Genomic DNA, 19775 nt, shown 5'->3' with positions numbered 1-19775 from the left:
AAAGTACGTTCATCTCTAGGAGACAGAATGCGTCTCCTTTCTGAGCTTTATGTCAGCTGCGTGGTCCCATGGTGTTTATACTTGCGTACTATTGTTTGTACAGATGAACGTGGTACCTTCAGGCGTTTGGAAATTGCTCCCAAGGATGATCCAGACTTGTTGAGGTTTACAATTTTGTTTCTGAAGTCTTGGCTGATTTATTTTGATTTTCCCATGATGTTAAGCAAAGAGGCACTGGGTTGGAAGGTAGGCCTTGAAATACATCCACACGTACACCTCCAATTGACTCAAATGATGTCAATTAGCCTAACAGAAGCTTCTAAAGCCATTACATAATTTTCTGGAATTTTCCAAGCTGTTTAAAGGCACAGTCAACAAAGTGTATGTCAACTTCTGACCAACTGGAATTGGGATACAGTGAATTAATCTGTCTGTAAACAATTGTTGTAAAAATTACTTGTGTAAAGCACAAAGCAGATGTCCTAACCGACTTGCCAAAACTATAGTTTTGTTAACAAGAAATTTGTGGAGTGGTTGAAAAATGAGTTTTAATGACTCCAACCTAAGTGTATGTCAACTTCCACACACACACACACACACACACACACACACACACACACACACACACACACACACACACACACACACACACACACACACACACACACACACACACACACACACACACACACACACACACACACACACACACACACACACACACACACACACACACACACACACACACACACACACACACACACACACACAAAACGGTGGGCATTATGGCCAAACAGTTCTATTTTTGTTTCATCAGACCAGAGGACATTTCTCCAAATAGTACGATCTTTGTCCCCATGTGCAGTTGCAAACAGTAGTCTGACTTTTTATGGTGGTTTTGGAGTGGTGGCTTCTTCCTTGCTGAGAGTTCTTTCAAGTTATGTCGCTATAGGACTCGTCTTACAGTGAATATAGATACTTTGTACCTGTTTCCTCCAGCATCTTCACAAGGTCCTTTGCTGTTGTTCTGGGATTGATTTGCACTTTTTGCACCAAAGTACGTTCATCTCTAGGAGACAGAATGCGTCTCCTTTCTGAGCTTTATGTCAGCTGCGTGGTCCCATGGTGTTTATACTTGCGTACTATTGTTTGTACAGATGAACGTGGTACCTTCAGGCGTTTGGAAATTGCTCCCAAGGATGATCCAGACTTGTTGAGGTTTACAATTTTGTTTCTGAAGTCTTGGCTGATTTATTTTGATTTTCCCATGATGTTAAGCAAAGAGGCACTGGGTTGGAAGGTAGGCCTTGAAATACATCCACACGTACACCTCCAATTGACTCAAATGATGTCAATTAGCCTAACAGAAGCTTCTAAAGCCATTACATAATTTTCTGGAATTTTCCAAGCTGTTTAAAGGCACAGTCAACAAAGTGTATGTCAACTTCTGACCAACTGGAATTGGGATACAGTGAATTAATCTGTCTGTAAACAATTGTTGTAAAAATTACTTGTGTAAAGCACAAAGCAGATGTCCTAACCGACTTGCCAAAACTATAGTTTTGTTAACAAGAAATTTGTGGAGTGGTTGAAAAATGAGTTTTAATGACTCCAACCTAAGTGTATGTCAACTTCCACACACACACACACACACACACACACACACACACACACACACACACACACACACACACACACACACACACACACACACACACACACACACACACACACACACACACACACACACACACACACACACACACACACACACACACACACACACACACACACACACACACACACACACACACACACACACACACAGAGAGACTCATGGATGTGTGAACACTTAAACTAAGGCCAAGTTAAGGCTCTGAACCAAATAAAAATGTATTGGTCACATGCACCGAATACAACAGGTGTAGATTTTACCATTAAATCCTTACTTACGAATCCATTCCAAACAATGCAGAGTTAAAAAGCAGTAAAATATACACTACCACATTTTGGTCCATTAAAATAACATCAAATTGATCAGAAATACAGTGTAGACATTGTTAATGTTGTAAATGACTATTGTAGCTGGAAACGGCTGATTTCTAATGGAATGTCTACAGAGGCGTACAGAGGCCCATTATCAGCAACCATCACTCCTGTGTTCCAATGGCACGTTGTGTTAGCTAATCCAAGTTTATCATTTTAACAGGCTAATTGATTATTAGAAAACCATTGTGCAATTATGTTAGCACAGCTGAAAATGGTTCTCCTGATTAAAGAAGCAATAAAACTGGCCTTTAGACTAGTTGAGTATCTGGAGTATCAGCATTTGTGGGTTCAATTACAATTAATTACAAAACACCAGTCACAACATCAACAGTGAAGAGGTGACTCCAGGATGCTGGCCTTCTAGGCAGAGTTCCTCTGTCCAGTGTCTGTTCTTTTGCCCTTCTTTTCTTTTTATTGGCCAGTCTTGAGATATGGCTTTTTCTTTGCAACTCTGCCTAGAAGGCCAGCATCCCGGAGTCACCTCTTCACTGTTGATGTTGAGACTGATGTTTTGCGGGTACTATTTAATGAAGCTGCCTGTTGAGGACTTGTGAGGCGTCTGTTTCTCAAACTAGACACTTTAATGTACTTGTCCGCTTGCTCAGTTGTGCACCGGGGCCTCCTCTTTCTATTCTGGTTACGAGACAGTTTGCGCAGTTCTGTGAAGTGAGTAGAGTCGCAGCATTGTACGAGATCTTCAGTTTCTTGGCCATTTATCGCCTGGAATAGCCTTCATTTCTCAGAACAAGAATAGACTGACGAGTTTCAGAAGAAAGTTCTTTGTTTCTGGACATTTTGAGCCTGTAATCGAACCTACAAATGCTGATGCTCCAGATACTCAACTAGTCTGAAGAAGGCCAGTTTTCAGCTGTGCTAACATAATTGCAAAAGGGTTTCTTAATGATCAAGTAGCCTTATAAAATAATAAACTTGGGTTAGCTAAGACAAGGTGCCATGTGAACACAGGTGTGATGGTTGCTGATAATGGGCCTCTGTACACCTAAGTTGATATTCCATAAAATATCAGCTGTTTCCAGCTACAATAGTCATTTACAACATTAACAATGTCTCTACTGTTTTTCTGATCAATTTGATATTTTAATGGACAAAAATGTGCTTTTCTTTCAAAAACAAGGACATTTCTGTGTGACCCCAAGCTTTTGAACGGTCGTGTGTGTGTGTAGGAAATAGTAACACAATAAAATAACTAATGAGGCTATATACAAGGAGTACCAGTACCGAGTCAATGTGCAGGGGTACAAGGTAGTTGAGGTAATGTAGTATCTACATTGGTTAAAGTGACTAGGCAATCAGGAGAGAGAATGCAAATGAATACAAATAAAGTGGGTCGATGTAAATAGTCTGGGTAGCCATTTTGATTAACTGTTCAGCAGTCTTATGGCTTAGGGGTAGAAGTTGTTCAGAAGCCTTTTGGTCCCAGACTTGGCACTCGGCGAACAGTCTGACTTGGGTGGCTTTCTTCTGATACAGCCTGGTTTCGAGGTTCTGAATAGCAAGGAGTCCGGCCCTAGTGATGTACTAGGCCGTACGCACTACCCTTTGTAGTGCCTTGCGGTTGGATACCAAGTGGATGCCGAGCAGCCAGTCAAGATGCTCTCAATGGTGCAGCTGTAGAATAATCTGAGGGACCCATGCTAAATCTTTTCACTCTCCTGAGGGGGAAGAGGCGTTTTGCTCTTTTCAAGACTGTTGTGATGTGGACACCGAGGAACTTGAAGCTCTCGTCCCACTCCACTATAGCCCCGTCAATGTGAATGGGCCCATGTTCGGCCCTCCGTTTCTTGTAGTCCAAGATAAACTGCCAGGTCTCTGACCTCCCTATAGGCTGTCTCGTCGTGGGTGATCAGGCCTACCATCGTCGTTTCGTCGGCAAACTTAATGATGGTGTTGGAGTCGTGCATGGCCATGCAGTTATTGGTGAACACAGAGTACAGGAGGGGACTAAGCGCACGTGCCCCCGCGTCCGCGAGGGTCAGCGTGGCGTATGTGGCGTTGCCTACCCTCACAACCTGGGGATGGCCCGTCAGGAAGTCCAGGGTCCTTAGCTTAGTGATGAGCTTAGAGGGCACTATGGTCATGAACGCTGGCTGAGCAGTAGTCAATGAACAGCATTCTCACATAGGTGTTCCTTTTGTCCAAGTGGAAAAGGGAAGTGTGGAGTACAATAGAGATTGGGTCATCTGTGGATCTCTTGGGGCGGTAAACGAATTGGAGTGGGTCCAGGGTTTCTGGGATGCTTGTGTTAATGTGAGCCATGACTAACCTTTCAAAGCATTTTATGGATACAGATGTGAGTGCTATGGGGCGGTAGTCATTTAGACGGATTACCTTTGCATTCTTGGGCACAGAGACTATGGTGGTTTGCTTGAAACATGTAGGTATTACAGACTGGGTCAGGGAGAGGTTGAAAATGTCATACTAGCCAGCTGGTCAGCGCATGCTCGGAGTACATATCCTGGTAATCTGTCTGAATGTTAACCTGTTAAAAGGTCTTACTCATATCGGCTATGGAGAGCGTGATCACAGTCATCCAGAACAGCTGGTGCTCTCACGAATGGTTCAGTGTTGCTTGCCTTGAAGTGAGTATTGACGGCAATTAGCTTATCTGGTAGGCTCGCATCACTGGGCAGCTCTCGGCTTGGTTTCCCTTTGTAATCCGTGATAGTTTGCAAGCCCTGCCACATCTGACGAGTGTCAGAGACGGTTTAGTAGGATTTGATCTTAGTCCTGTAATGGCGTTTTGCCTGTGATGGTTCGTCGGAGGTCGTAGCGGGATTTCTTATAAGAGTCTGGATTTGTGTCCCACTCCTTGAAAGCAGCAGCTCTAGCCTTTAGCTCAGTGTAGATGTAATCCATGGCTTCTGGTTGGGATATATAGTGCATTCAGAAAGTATTCAGATCCCTTGACTTATTCCACGTTGCGTTACAGCCTTATTCTAAAATTGATTGCAATTTTTTCCCCCCTCATCAATCTACACACAATACCCCATAATGACAAAGCAAAAACATAAGTTTTTACACATTTTTGTAAATTCATAAAAAAATCACATTTACACAAGTATTCAGAACATTTACTCCGTTGGCAGTAAATGTCACCTTTGGCAGTGATTACAGCCTTGAGTCTCCTTGGGACTGACGCTACAAGCTTGGCACACCTGTATTCGGGGAGTTTCTTCCATTCTTATCTGCAGATCCTCTCAAGCCCTGTCAGGTTCAATGGGGAGCATGCTGCACAGCTGTTTTCAGGTCTTTCCAGAGATGTTTGGTGGGGTTCAAGGCCAGGCTCTGGCTGGGTCACTCAAGGACATTCAGAGACTTGTCCCGAAGCCACTTCTGCATTTTCTTTGCTGTGTGCTTAGGGTCGTTGTCCTGTTGGAAGGTGAGCCTTCGCCCCAGTCTGAGGTCCTGAGTGCTCTGGAGCAGGTTTTCATCAAGGATCTCTTTGTACTTAGCTCCATTCATGTTTCCCTCGATCCTGACTAGTCTCCCAGGCGCTGCCGCTGACAGACATCACCAAAGCATGATGCTGCCACCACCATGCTTCACCGTAGGGATGGTGCCAGGTTTCCTCTAGACGCGATGCTTGGCATTCAGGCCAAATTGGTTAAATCTTGGTTTCAGAAACTTGTTTCTCATGGTCTGAGTCCTTTAGGTGTTTTTTTGGCAAACTCCAAGCGGGCTGTCGTGACCCTTTTACTGAGGAGTGGCTTCCGTCTGGCCATTCTACCATAAAGGCCTGATTGGTGGAGTGCTGCAGAGATGGATGTGCTTCTGGAAGGTTCTCCCATCTCCACAAAGGAGCTCTGTCAGGGTGACCATCGGGTTCTTGGTCACTTCTCAGACCATGGCCCTTATCCCCTCCCATTGCTCAGTTTGGTCGGGCGGACAGCTCTAAGAAGAGTATCGGTGGTTCCAAACTTCTAACATTTAAGAATGATGGAGTTTCCTGTGTTCTTGGGGACCCTCAATGCTGCAGACTCGTTTTGGTACCCTTCCCAGTTCTGTGCCTCGACACAATCCTGTCTCGGAGCTCTACGGACAATTTCTTCAACCTCGGTTTGTGGTGGTTTTTGCACTGACATGCACTGTCAACTGTGGAACCTTATATAGACAGGTCTGTGCCTTTCCAAGTCATGTCCAATCAATTGAATTTACCACAGGCGGACTCCCAAGTTGTATAAATAATTTTTGTCTAATAGCAAAAGGTCTGAATACTTATGTAAATAGGGTATTTCTGTTTATTTAATTTGAAAACATCAAAAATCCCGTTTTCGCTTTGTCATTATGGGGTATTGTTGAGGAAACATTTATTTAATACATTTTAAAATAAGGCTGTAACGTAATTAAATGTGGAAAAGGGAAAGGGGTCTGAATACTTTCCTAATGCATTGTATACGTATGGTCACTGTGGGGATGACGTCGTCCACGCATTTATTAATGAATCCGGTGACTGATGTGGTAAACTCTTCAATGCCATTGGATGAATCCCGGTACATATTCCAGTCTGTGCAAAACAGTCCTGTTGCTTAGCATCAGCTTCATCTGACCACTTCCGTATTGTGCGTGTCACTGGTACTTAATGTTTGAATTTTTGCTTGTAAGCAGGAATCCATTTTTAACCTTTTATTTAACTAGACAAGTTGGTAAAGAACAAATTCTTCTTTACAATGACGGCTTACACCGGCCAAACCTCGACGACGCTGAGCCAATTGTCCACCACCCTATAGGACTCCCAATCACGGCCGGTTGTGATACAGCCTGGAATCGAACCAGGGTGTCTGTACTGACGCATCTAGCACTGAAATGCAGTGCTTTCGACTACTGCGCCATTCGGGATAGAGTTATGGTCAGATTTGCCAGATGGAGGGCGAGGGAGAGCTTGTATGCGTCTCTGTGTGGAGTAAAGATGAACTAGAGCCCCCCCCCCTCTAGTTGCACAGGTCACATGATGTTAGAAATGAACTAAAACGGATTTCGTCTTTCCTGTATTAAAATCACCGGCCACTAGGAGCGCGGCTTCTGGATGAGCATTTTCTTGTTTGCTTATAGCTCAATACAGCTCGTTGAGTGCGGTCTTAGTGCCAGCATCGGTTTGTGGTGGTAAATAGACAGCTACGAAAAATATAGATGGAAACTCTCTTGGTAAATAGTATGGTCTGCATGTTGTCATTAGGTACTCTAACTCAGGCGAGCGGAACCTTGAGATTTCCTTAATATTAGAGATCGCCCACCAGCTGTTGTGAACAAAGAGACACACACCCAACCCCCTGGTCTTACCTGATGCAGCCGCTCTGTCCTGCCGACGCAATAAAATGCTTCCGTCGCATCTCGACTGCAACATAAACATGTCTTCGATAAGGATGATTCCGTGCCTATGATTCAAACCTTGATTTAAAAAAAAACTCATAGATCTATGTACTGACCCTTTGTGCTGTGGTTGCTTTGACTGGGTTTTAAGCGTGTGGTGTGCATCAAATCAAATCAAATCAAATTTTATTTGTCACATACACATGGTTAGCAGATGTTAATGCGAGTGTAGCGAAATGCTTGTGCTTCTAGTTCCGACAATGCAGTGATAACCGACAAGTAATCTAACTAACAATTCCAAAACTACTGTCTTATACACAGTGTAAGGGGATAAGGAACATGTACATAAGGATATATGAATGAGTGATGGTACAGAGCAGCATACAGTAGATGGTATCGAGTACAGTATATACATATGAGATGAGTGTGTAGACAAAGTAAACAAAGTGGCATAGTTAAAGTGGCTAGTGATACATGTGTTACATAAGGATGCAGTCGATGATGTAGAGTACAGTATATACATATGCATATGAGATGAATAATGTAGGGTAAGTAACATTATATAAGGTAGCATTGTTTAAAGTGGCTAGTGATATATTTACATCATTTCCCATTATTAAAATGGCTGGAGTTGGGTCAGTGTCAATGACAGTGTGTTGGCAGCAGCCACTCAGTGTTAGTGGTGGCTGTTTAACAGTCTGATGGCCTTGAGATAGAAGCTGTTTTTCAGTCTCTCGGTCCCAGCTTTGATGCACCTGTACTGACCTCGCCTTCTGGATGATAGCGGGGTGAACAGGCAGTGGTTCGGGTGGTTGATGTCCTTGATGATCTTTATGGCCTTCCTGTAACAACGGGTGGTGTAGGTGTCCTGGAGGGCAGGTAGTTTGCCCCCGGTGATGCGTTGTGCAGTCCTCACTACCCTCTGGAGAGCCTTACGGTTGAGGGCGGAGCAGTTGCCGTACCAGGCGGTGATACAGCCCGCCAGGATGCTCTCGATTGTGCATCTGTAGAAGTTTGTGAGTGCTTTTGGTGACAAGCCGAATTTCTTCAGCCTCCTGAGGTTGAATAGGCGCTGCTGCGCCTTCTTCACGACGCTGTCAGTGTGAGTGGACCAATTCAGTTTGTCTGTGATGTGTATGCCGAAGAACTTAAAACTAGCTACCCTCTCCACTACTGTTCCATCGATGTGGATAGGGGGGTGTTCCCTCTGCTGTTTCCTGAAGTCCACAATCATCTCCTTAGTTTTGTTGACGTTGAGTGTGAGGTTATTTTCCTGACACCACACTCCGAGGGCCCTCACCTCCTCCCTGTAGGCCGTCTCGTCGTTGTTGGTAATCAAGCCTACCACTGTTGTGTCGTCCGCAAACTTGATGATTGAGTTGGAGGCGTGCGTGGCCACGCAGTCGTGGGTGAACAGGGAGTACAGGAGAGGGCTCAGAACGCACCCTTGTGGGGCCCCCGTGTTGAGGATCAGCGGGGAGGAGATGTTGTTGCCTACCCTCACCACCTGGGGCGGCCCGTCAGGAAGTCCAGTACCCAGTTGCACAGGGCGGGGTCGAGACCCAGGGTCTCGAGCTTGATGACGAGCTTGGAGGGTACTATGGTGTTGAATGCCGAGCTGTAGTCGATGAACAGCATTCTCACATAGGTATTCCTCTTGTCCAGGTGGGTTAGGGCAGTGTGCAGTGTGGTTGAGATTGCATCGTCTGTGGACCTATTTGGGCGGTAAGCAAATTGGAGTGGGTCTAGGGTGTCAGGTAGGGTGGAGGTGATATGGTCCTTGACTAGTCTCTCAAAGCACTTCATGATGACGGAAGTGAGTGCTACGGGGCGGTAGTCGTTTAGCTCAGTTACCTTAGCTTTCTTGGGAACAGGAACAATGGTGGCCCTCTTGAAGCATGTGGGAACAGCAGACTGGTATAGGGATTGATTGAATATGTCCGTAAACACACCGGCCAGCTGGTCTGCGCATGCTCTGAGGGCGCGGCTGGGGATGCCGTCTGGGCCTGCAGCCTTGCGAGGGTTAACACGTTTAAATGTCTTACTCACCTCGGCTGCAGTGAAGGAGAGACCGCATGTTTCCGTTGCAGGCCGTGTCAGTGGCACTGTATTGTCCTCAAAGCGGGCAAAAGTTATTTAGTCTGCCTGGGAGCAAGACATCCTGGTCCGTGACTGGGCTGGATTTCATCTTGTAGTCCGTGATTGACTGTAGACCCTGCCACATGCCTCTTGTGTCTGAGCCATTGAATTGAGATTCCACTTTGTCTCTGTACTGACGCTTAGCTTGTTTGATAGCCTTACGGAGGGAATAGCTGCACTGTTTGTATTCAGTCATGTTGCCAGACACCTTGCCCTGATTAAAAGCAGTGGTTCGCGCTTTCAGTTTCACGCGAATGCTGCCATCAATCCACGGTTTCTGGTTAGGGAATGTTTTTATCGTTGCTATGGGAACGACATCTTCGACGCACGTTCTAATGAACTCGCACACCGAATCAGCGTATTCGTCAATATTCCCATCTGACGCAATACGAAACATGTCCCAGTCCACGTGATGGAAGCAGTCTTGGAGTGTAGAGTCAGCTTGGTCTGACCAGCGTTGGACAGACCTCAGCGTGGGAGCCTCTTGTTTTAATTTCTGCCTGTTGGCAGGGATCAGCAAAATGGAGTCGTGGTCAGCTTTTCCGAAAGGGGGGCGGGGCAGGGCCTTATATGCGTCGCGGAAGTTAGAGTAACAATGATCCAAGGTTTTACCACCCCTGGTTGCGCAATCGATATGCTGATAAAATTTAGGGAGTCTTGTTTTCAGATTGGCTTTGTTAAAATCCCCAGCTACAATGAATGCAGCCTCCGGATAAATGTTTTCCAGTTTGCAAAGAGTTAAATAAAGTTCGTTCAGAGCCATCGATGTGTCTGCTTGGGGGGGATATATACGGCTGTGATTATAATCGAAGAGAATTCTCTTGGAAGATAATGCGGTCTACATTTGATTGTGAGGAATTCTAAATCAGGTGAACAGAAGGATTTGACCCTTTGTGCTGTGGTTGCTTTGACTGGGTTTCAAGCGTGTGGTGTGCATGGAAACCGTTCCCCTCAGGCCAAATGATAGACGGGAGGAAATGAGAGTGTGCGAGTGTATACGAATAGGGTAGGAAGAAAGAGCAGGTTGGGAAAATAATAATAATATAATAATAATATATGCCATTTAGCAGACGCTTTTATCCAAAGCGACTTACAGTCATGTGTGCATACATTCTACGTATGGGTGGTCCCGGGGATCGAACCCACTACCCTGGCGTTACAAGCGCCATGCTCTACCAACTGAGCTACAGAAGGACTAAAGAAAGATATGAAGGGTAATAAGATGGTTGTGTGATGAGTACATCTTCAGGTGGACTCTCAGCCTTAGAGCAGAGTGGTGGAGAATACATTGTGAATCCATTTGTGAATATTTTATGACAACCGAATGTGAGGGAGAATGTGGTTGTAGATCTAGGTGCGTTAGAGGCCTCGATATCATCATCTGGTTTCCATAGCATTCTCCTAGACTACTTATTCTTCCTATCCACTTTCATTTATTCTGACGCTAAGGCGGACATTTATCCTGTAACCTTTTCTGACCAAAACATACATGCTTATTTGTGCCTCTGTGTGTTCGTGCACACGCGTGTGGTCTTTTTTGATGCTTTTCTGTTGAATAAATAACTGCTTTGTCATTTTACTGCTGCAGTAGGTGGTTATTTGCGTTGACAGACTCTCCCCACCTCTCTCCTCAGATGAGTCCATGCAGAGGCTGTTTGAGGGGGGCAAGGGCAGTGTGTTCCAGAGGGTCCTGTCCTGGGTGCCATCCCACAACCACCAGCTGCAGCTGGCAGGGGCACTGGCCATCGCCAACTTCGCCCGCAACGGTGAGGAGGCTGTAGAAATACAGTTAATAGAAGGGACAAAGCCCTTTAGACCATTCTATTTCTATGAAGGAGGGTACACATTGCCTATGGTAACAGATTGAACCAAAAAAGGGTATTATTCAGGATAAAACCTCCCTTCGGATGGCTTTAATAATGACCACAATCTGGGTCGCGTTAAGTGGGGTGTGACTTCACAGAACGTTCCGATACTGTAGAAATGTATAGAACAGAGTGTGTAGAACGGACACACTTTTCTGTGTAGTAGAATAGGGAATCAGCACAACACTCAGATTGTAGAAATGCTTCTCTTGTCATGTAGAACAGTTAATCAGCATTCGTCACATCTCTCCACATTCTCCCAGATGTCTTCTAGATCAGTTTTCCCCCTAATAAAACCTGCTGCCTCAGTGTGCTGAATATAGATCACAGGCCCGGCCATTAGTCATTCCATATCATTACTCATCTAAACCACAGCGTTTCGTCCCGTGTCAGCGAATCCTGCATTCAGGCTGACTTCAAACATTCACCCTGATAAACAAAAGTCCTTATTATTATAGCCGAATGATTTATTCCGTACATGGATGTGAAGAGAATAATATGTCACCTGTTTTCCTCTTTTCTATCAAACGATGAAGGTAAAATGACGGTCAGAAGGAAATGGCATTGGAACATTCTCCTAACACCTATCCAGTCCTTTTTTAGATCTGGGGATAGGGGTTCTCCAGAACTTTGAATTGTGGAAACGGACATGTTAGAGCATGGTGGGAGCAAATGCCTGCACAGGCCATAGCTTTTACTGAGCAGTGGGTTAAGTTATGACATTCTGTTTCTCCCCCAGATGGTAACTGCATCCACATGGTGGAATCAGGCATCGTTCAGAAACTACTGGAGCTGCTGGATCGCCACGTGGACGAGGGCAACGTCACCGTGCAGCACGCGGCGCTCAGCGCCCTGCGCAACCTGGCCATTCCTGGTGAGACTCCCAGGGCATTCCAAGCCTGATTGAGTATACTGTCAATGTTGTGTATGACTCATAGGCAATTCTTTAACATTCATTTCCTATTCCAAGTGCTTCCCCTGCACTCGTTTGTTATCTGTGGGTAGGGGGGGGGGGGGTAGGTCTTGGCAAATGTAACTGCAAACAAGTACAGGAGCAGCACTTTGACTAGAAGTTGTTCTTTCTTTGAGCCTTAATTGGTTAATACTGGTTGAATACAATAGTAACAAAGTTAGTATTCTGTTTATTTTCATGGTGTACTGCATTGGCAGCTTAGAGCTGAATTGCAGTGTATACCTAAATAAGTAAAATAATTCATTGCTACGTGTCTTAAGGGAGAATAGTTTGTATGTATTTATTTATGTATTGATTTATTTCACACGTTTCATTGTTGTTTATTCTTCTTCTCCTGTCCCTTCAGTGGTGAACAAGGCTAAGATGCTGTCGGCACGTGTGTCAGATACGGTGTTGAAGTTCCTCCCGTCAGAGATGCCTCCTGTCCAGTTCAAACTGCTGGGGACGTTACGCATGCTCATCGACACACAAGGTAGAACACATTTTCTAGCACATTTATAACCTCTGTAACGCACGGTAGAACACCTTCCTAATGATGCCATAAACCATCGGACTGTGCCTCGCCCTCGGTCTTCAAATTGACCAGTATCAGGGACAGGTGTGAATGTTTCCACCCATAAAGATATATAGCAACATTTTCCAAAATAGAGGCTAGAATTCCTTCCTTATGATGCGCTAACCTTGAACCGTTCTGTACCTCACTTTTTACCTCCTTAAATTGACCAGTATGTATTTTTTTTATTCAGCAGAAAGTTGGATAGGAAAGTACTCCAACAAAAGAGCCTTGGAATGCGATACGTTTCTGTCAAATGTTGTTGAATCTTCATGAAGAAGGGGTTGGGTTGGGGAGGACCGGGCAAGGCCAAGTGCAAACCAGTTAGATCCAGAAAGACATGGATATCGATGGCATCCATCTTTGATTGAATTGCTATGGAACGGAGTGTGACAGTGAGATGTTGACAGGGTGTTAGAATAGCAGTCTACTCAAGGTGATAGGCGTGCACTTTTTCTGACCATGTCATTATGAGTTTTTTTTTGTCTACCTCTTCCTCTCTGGAGTTCAGAGATTCATTGTACCAAATATTAGAAAGTGCCAATTGTTACCAAGAAGTTACCCTTTTTTTGTATTTTCAATTTACCAAGTATAATAATAATTAGGAACCAAGTAATTCTAGTTTATATACCAGAAAGCTACTAATGGTAATAGAGCTGTGAAATAAAGCATTACCTTATGTTGTGCCCCCCCCCCCCCCCCCCCAAATCCCCCAGCGGATGCGGCAGACCAGCTGGGGACCAATGGGAAGCTGGTGGAGCGTCTGGTAGAGTGGTGTGAGGCAAAGGACCACGCAGGGGTCATGGGAGAGTCCAATAGGCTGCTCTCAGCCCTCATCCGCCACAGCAAGTCAAAGGTTAGGGCCGGCTGCCATGAAAGCACACCATCTGTGGCTGGCTGGCTGGCTGGCTGCCACCACAGATTACATCCTGACCCATATCTGGACTGCATACACACACAGAATGTATATGTTATCAGCTATATTTTAATCAAAGGCTGTATCAACTAGCTTGTCTTTACTAATCTAAACTCTCAGCTGAAAATCCAATCCATGCTTTATGTTACATTATTCATCAAGGGAACAGAACAACTGAGGTGGGAGTCTTGTTCTCACTCTTCCTGAGATACGGTGTTCCTTGTTGACTCCCGCCCAGAGACAGTGTTGTCAGTTCTGCTACATTTCCTACCCGGTCCCTCATCTGAGGAGAATGACTCGGGGGCACCTCAGACTCTGGTTGTCTCATTCTTAGACTGTAGATTTATGAGCTTCAGGCTCTAAACATTTCTGTACTATTTGCAGATCGCTAGATAGAATAGAACCCTGTGGAAGCACCGGAAAGGTACAGTTGAGGTCTGAAGTTTACATACACTTAGGTTGGAGTCATTCAAACTTGTTTTTCAACCACTCCACAAACTTCTTGTTAACAAACTATAGTTTTGGCAAGTCGGTTAGGACATCTACTTTGTGCATGACACAAGTGACTTTTCCAACAATTGTTTACAGACAGATTATTTCACTGTGTCACGATTCCAGTGGGTCAGAAGTTTGCATACACTAAGTTGACTGTGCCTTTAAACAGCTTGGAAAATCCCAGAAAATTATGTCATGGCTTTAATACTTCTGTTAGGCTAATTGACATCATTTCAGTCAATTGGAGGTTTACCTGTGGATGTATTTCAAGGCCTACCATCAAACTCACTGCCTCTTTGCTTGACATCATGGGAAAATCAACAGAAATCAGCCAAGACCTCAGAAAAAAAGTTGTAGACCTCAACAAGTCTGGTTCATCCTTGGGAGCAATTTCCAAAAGCCTGAAGGTACCACGTTCATCAAACAACAGTATATAAGTATAAACACCATGGGATCATGCAGCCGTCACACCGCTCAGGAAGGAGACGCGTTCTGTCTCCTAGAGATGAATGTACTTTGGTGCGAAAAGTGCAAATCAATCCCAGAACAACAGCAAAAGACCTTGTGAAGATGCTGGAGGAAACGGGTACAAAAGTATCTATATCCACAGTAAAACGAGTCCTGTATCGACATAACCTTAAAGGCCGCTCAGCAAGGAAGTAGCCACTGCTGCAAAACCGCCATAAAAAAGCCAGACTACAGTTTGCAACTGCACATGGGGCCAAAGATCGTACTATTTGGAGAAATGGCCTCCATGAAACAAATAATTGTTTGGCCATAATGACCGTTATGTTTGGAGGAAAAAGGGGGAGGCTTGCAAGCCAAAGTACACCATCCCAACCGTGAAGCATGGGGGTGGCAGCATCATGTTGTGGGGGTGCTTTGCTGCAGGAGGGACTGGTGCACTTCACAAAATAGATGGCTTCACGAGGAAGGAAAATATGTAGATATATTGACGCAACATCTCAAGACATCAGTCAGGAAGTGAAAGCTTGGTCCCAAATGGGTCTTCCAAATGGACAATGACCCCAAGCATACTTCCAAAGTTGTGGCACAATGGCGTAAGGACAACAATGTCAAGGTATTGGAGTGGCCATCACAAAGCCCTGTAGAACATTTGTGGGCAGAACTGAAAAAATGTGTGCGAGCAAGGAGGCTTACAAACCTGACTCGGTTACACCAGCTCAGTCAGGGGGGATGGGCCAAAATTCACCCAACTTATTGTGGGAAGCTTGTGGAAGGCTACCCAAAATGTTTGACCCAAGTTAAACAATTTAAAGGCAATGCTACCAAATACTAATTGAGTGTATGTAAACTTCTGACCCACTGGGAATGTAATGAAAGAAATAAAAGCTGAAATAAATAATTCTCTCTAGTATTATTCTGACCTTAAAATAAAGTGGTGATCCTAACTGACCTAAGACAGGGAATTTTTACTAGGATTAAATGTCAGGAATTGTGAAAAACTGAGTTTAAATGTATTTGGCTAAGGTGGATGTAAACATCTGACTTCAACTGTAGGTCCTACAAGTGCACTGTACAGAAGAGTCCTATATTATTTAGAGTTGGGGTGGACTGACCTTAGTGGCCTACCCTCTTGGAAAGTTACTGGGTGTGCAGGTTTTTGTTCCTATCGTGCTCTAACACCTGATTTCAGCTCCTGATGAGCAGCGGGATTAGTAAAGGCAGGAGTGTCAGTGCATGACTGGAGCACAACCCTGCACACCCAGAATCTACATCCAGGATGAGGGTTGGCTTCCCCTGATTTAGAGTTGTGCCCCCATTTTTTAAATGTATTTGTTTCTTAATTTGTTTGTGTTTTCAGGACGTCGTAAAAACAGTCATCCAGGGGGCAGGAGTGAAGCATTTAGTAGTCATGGCGACGAGTGAACACATGATCATGCAGAACGAGGCGCTGGTGGCTCTGGGCCTCATCGCCGGGTTGGACCTGGGTAAGAGTCAGGGTCATGATGTCACGGTGCAGCCAAATTCTAACTACTGTGTTAGCCACATGGTATAGTAAGGGTCAGATTGGTAGCACTTTCTTTAACAGTGCCTGGGTTGTGTTTAGTAGGGCACACTGTACTAAAATGTTTTGAAACAAGAAAATAAAACTGTTTCCGGACAAGATCAGGTAGCACTTCCCTGTCTTACTCTGTTTCAAAATATGTTCTATCCCCGTGCTTACTGAACATGACCCGATGTATTGCATCGCTCGAATAAAATGAAAGTAGTTTGAGGATGTACAGGGCGGGTTAGAAGAACCACACAATGCAAAGCAATTTGGGACCTAGTGAAAGTGTTGTATAAATATAATTCACTGGTTGAAGCTTTTGTTAGTGTGCTCAATTTTCTCAGAGGCAAAACATTGACTCTGATGGTGCATTGGAATGCATTTAAACAATTGTACAAAATAATTGGTCACAGTGTGTTTGTCATGGTTTCAGTGGGGGCCGAGAAGGACTTTGTTGGGGCTGGCCTGGTACAGGTGCTCCACAAGCTGCTGTCAGACGAGATGAGTGCGCCGGAGATCAAATACAACTCCATGGTCATCATCTGTGCGGTCATGGGTTCAGGTAAAAGGCCGGACATTTTGAATCAGCCACTTTGGAAGAACTAAGCTGCAGCTCTTGCGCCAATATCCAAACTAGGGCATTGCACAGAGTAGTATACTAGTATGGACATAGCGGTATTGAATTCTGGTTTAGATTTGTGCTTCCTTTAAAGACTCTTCTGCTTTGGACCTGTTCTTCTCTCACCCTCCTCCAGAGCCTCTCCATAAAGAAGTGCAGGGGCTGGCCTTCATCAACGTGGTCTCCAAGCTGCGGTCGCACGAGAACAAAACGGTGTCCCACCAGGCGTCGCTCACAGAGCAGAGGCTAACGGCACAGAGCTAAATGACTCTTAACTCCCACAGCCCCCCCCCCCGACCCCCAATGCCTGCCTCATAGCCAATCCCTGCCCCCCCGTTCCTTTCGACAGAACCTTCCTCCCTCTTTGTGTTTCCCATCGTCACGTGCCAAGGTATCCTGTCCCTCTCCCCTGTCAACAGCCAGCTGTTCCAGCTAACTATCCCCCCCCCCAGTGCATTCATACTCCGCTCCAAGCAGCAGCTCCATCCATATTAAAAATACAAGGCGCCAGTAGACAGCCTTTTCGTTTCGCAATAGATAGACATACAAAGAGAGAACACTTTTTATGATGACCATAGCTGTGATACCCATTCACTTCAATAACTCGCCGATAATGTAAAAAAAAACAACATACAAAGTAACAAAAAAAAAACTATTTGAGTTCGGTGGTTTGAAAACAAATTTAGCAGCCAATGCATCCTTGCTGTGTTCTTTACTTCCGTGTCCCACGTTAGCTTGAGTACCAGCCCGGATTGAAGTCGACGTGCATGTTTTAGTCCAGTTGATGGTGTATCCGTGTTCATTTTGAACCTGTCCACATACCCAAAACCACAGCCCTGTGGCAAATCTTACAGAGAATAGTGTTCAATCATGTTTGTACTTAAACTGCCGTTTTGAAAGGAGTTTGCTTGATAATCCCACTCAATCCTCTCTCTTCCCTTTCACTTTCATACAAACCCAAACTAAACCTGACTTATTGTCCCAAACAACCTTACTGTTATATCAGGGGAATGTTTAGAATGGTGAATCGTTACAGAATATATATAATAAATATATCATGTAGAACAGATATGTCAAGTAGAATAGGGTATGTTGTTGACTCTTGTTACATTTCTATCTGCAATGGTGTGAACGTTTCACCCCCAACTGAACATACCCCAGGCTAGAGCTCCACTAGCACATACAAGTGCCCACCTGAGCGTCCTCGGACATGGAGGAGATCATGCGTAGGTTAGAAGTTCGAACCTCCAGTAGAACCCAGTCGCTCACTCCCTGGTCTCTGAGAGTGTACAGTGAAGCAGTCAGCCATACCAGGTATATACTGTCTGGATTTGTTGCTTTTATCATGAGTCGGGGACCAATGGGGTAGCGCTGCACATTTCAGAAGATTCCTATATCATATTAAGTGGTTCCTAAGTTATTTTAACACTATCCCCCCCAGAAGCCTGCCAGAATGGGCCAGTCTGGGGACACCCTCCCCTGTCGACTTGTGGTACTGCTCTATGGTTTCTCCCTGCCAGTTCTTGGTTTGCATGTGTGATGGTTTCTCCCACTCGAAGTATCGACAACATGCACATTCCAGCATGTTGGATACTGCATTAGGCACTGTCTGGTGACATAGGCGTTTTTTTTATTATAAATTATTTGTTTATTAACCGGCACTTTGTTCTTTATTGTCAGGTATGAATGGTAATTTATCAGATTTGTAACCTTACAAAGACACAATCCAATCAAGATGTAACCACAAAGTAACTGCATTACGATATTATAAACATAAATGTTTGTTGTAAATGTCATTGATGAGTTGTACATTTGGAAGATTGTAACTCGTACAGATAATTAAAGATGATTGCTGGCGATAATGTATTTGTTGTTCCTGGAGTTTGTACTGCCTGTTGATATATTAAGAAGAGGGGGGGTTCGTTCATTGTGTGCCAAACAGGGTTTTCTGAGCTATGGTGTCACCTAGGCTGCATTCCATTCCAGAAGGTTGCCCCCTCCCATCTATCCTCGTTCACTCCTCTTCATGGATCTGGGACAACTAGGTAGGGGTAAGCAGGAGCCCCATCTAGAATGGAATCTAGCCACACATGCCAGGCTTTAAGGCCCTTTGATAATTCTGGCATACATTGGTAGTTTTAACAGTGGTGATGGAATGTCCATTGATCAGAGTAACACCTACAGTTGACGTTGGAAGTTTACGTACACTTAGGTTGGAGTCATTAAAACTCGTTTTTCAACCACTCCACAAACTTCTTGTTAACAAGCTATAGTTTTGGCAAGTCGGTTAGGACATCTACTTTGTGCATGACACAATTCATTTTTTCAACAATTGTTTACAGACAGATTATTTCACTTATAATTCACTGTATCACAATTCCAGGGAGTCAGATGTTGACATAACACTAAGTTGACTGTGCCTTTAAACAGCTTGGAAAATTCCAGTAAATGATGTCATGGCTTTAGAAGCTTCTGCTAGGCTAATTGACATCATTTGAGTCAATTGGAGGGGTACATGTGGATGTATTTCAAGGCCTACCTTCAAAATCTGTGCCTCTTTGCTTGACATCATGGAAAATTCTGAAGAAATCAGCTAAGACCCCAGAATACAAATTGTAGACCTCCACAAGTCTGGTTCAACCTTGGGAGCAATTTCCAAACGCCTGAAGGTACCACGTTCATCTGTACAAACAATAGTATGCAAGTATAAACACCATGGGACCACGCAGCCGCCATACCGCTCAGGAAGGAGACGTGTTCTGTCTCCTAGAGATGATCGTACTTTGGTGCAAAAAGTGCAAGTCAATCCCAGAACAACAGCAAA

The 19775-nt window shown here is 44.6% G+C and overlaps 1 protein-coding gene across 5 annotated transcripts in view; it reads left to right on the top strand.

Annotated features, from left to right (window-relative positions):
- LOC124007817 (rap1 GTPase-GDP dissociation stimulator 1-like) overlaps nt 1–18817 on the top strand; it is a 63361-nt gene extending 44544 nt beyond the window's left edge. For all 5 annotated transcript variants that reach the window (XM_046318595.1, XM_046318593.1, XM_046318594.1 and 2 more), the window contains 7 exons: nt 11151–11282; nt 12121–12255; nt 12701–12826; nt 13624–13763; nt 16144–16270; nt 16766–16894; nt 17088–18817. In XM_046318595.1, the coding sequence (XP_046174551.1) occupies nt 11151–11282; nt 12121–12255; nt 12701–12826; nt 13624–13763; nt 16144–16270; nt 16766–16894; nt 17088–17215 (917 nt within the window). In that variant the 3' untranslated portion in view covers nt 17216–18817. The remainder of the gene's footprint in view (nt 1–11150; nt 11283–12120; nt 12256–12700; nt 12827–13623; nt 13764–16143; nt 16271–16765; nt 16895–17087) is intronic.
- The last annotated feature ends 958 nt before the right edge of the window (nt 18818–19775 follow it).

Source organism: Oncorhynchus gorbuscha, linkage group LG21 (assembly GCF_021184085.1).
Source record: "Oncorhynchus gorbuscha isolate QuinsamMale2020 ecotype Even-year linkage group LG21, OgorEven_v1.0, whole genome shotgun sequence".
Classification (NCBI taxonomy): domain Eukaryota; kingdom Metazoa; phylum Chordata; class Actinopteri; order Salmoniformes; family Salmonidae; genus Oncorhynchus; species Oncorhynchus gorbuscha.
The sequence above is the reverse complement of the archived record's forward strand: the minus strand, read 5'-3'. Positions and strand labels throughout refer to the sequence as shown.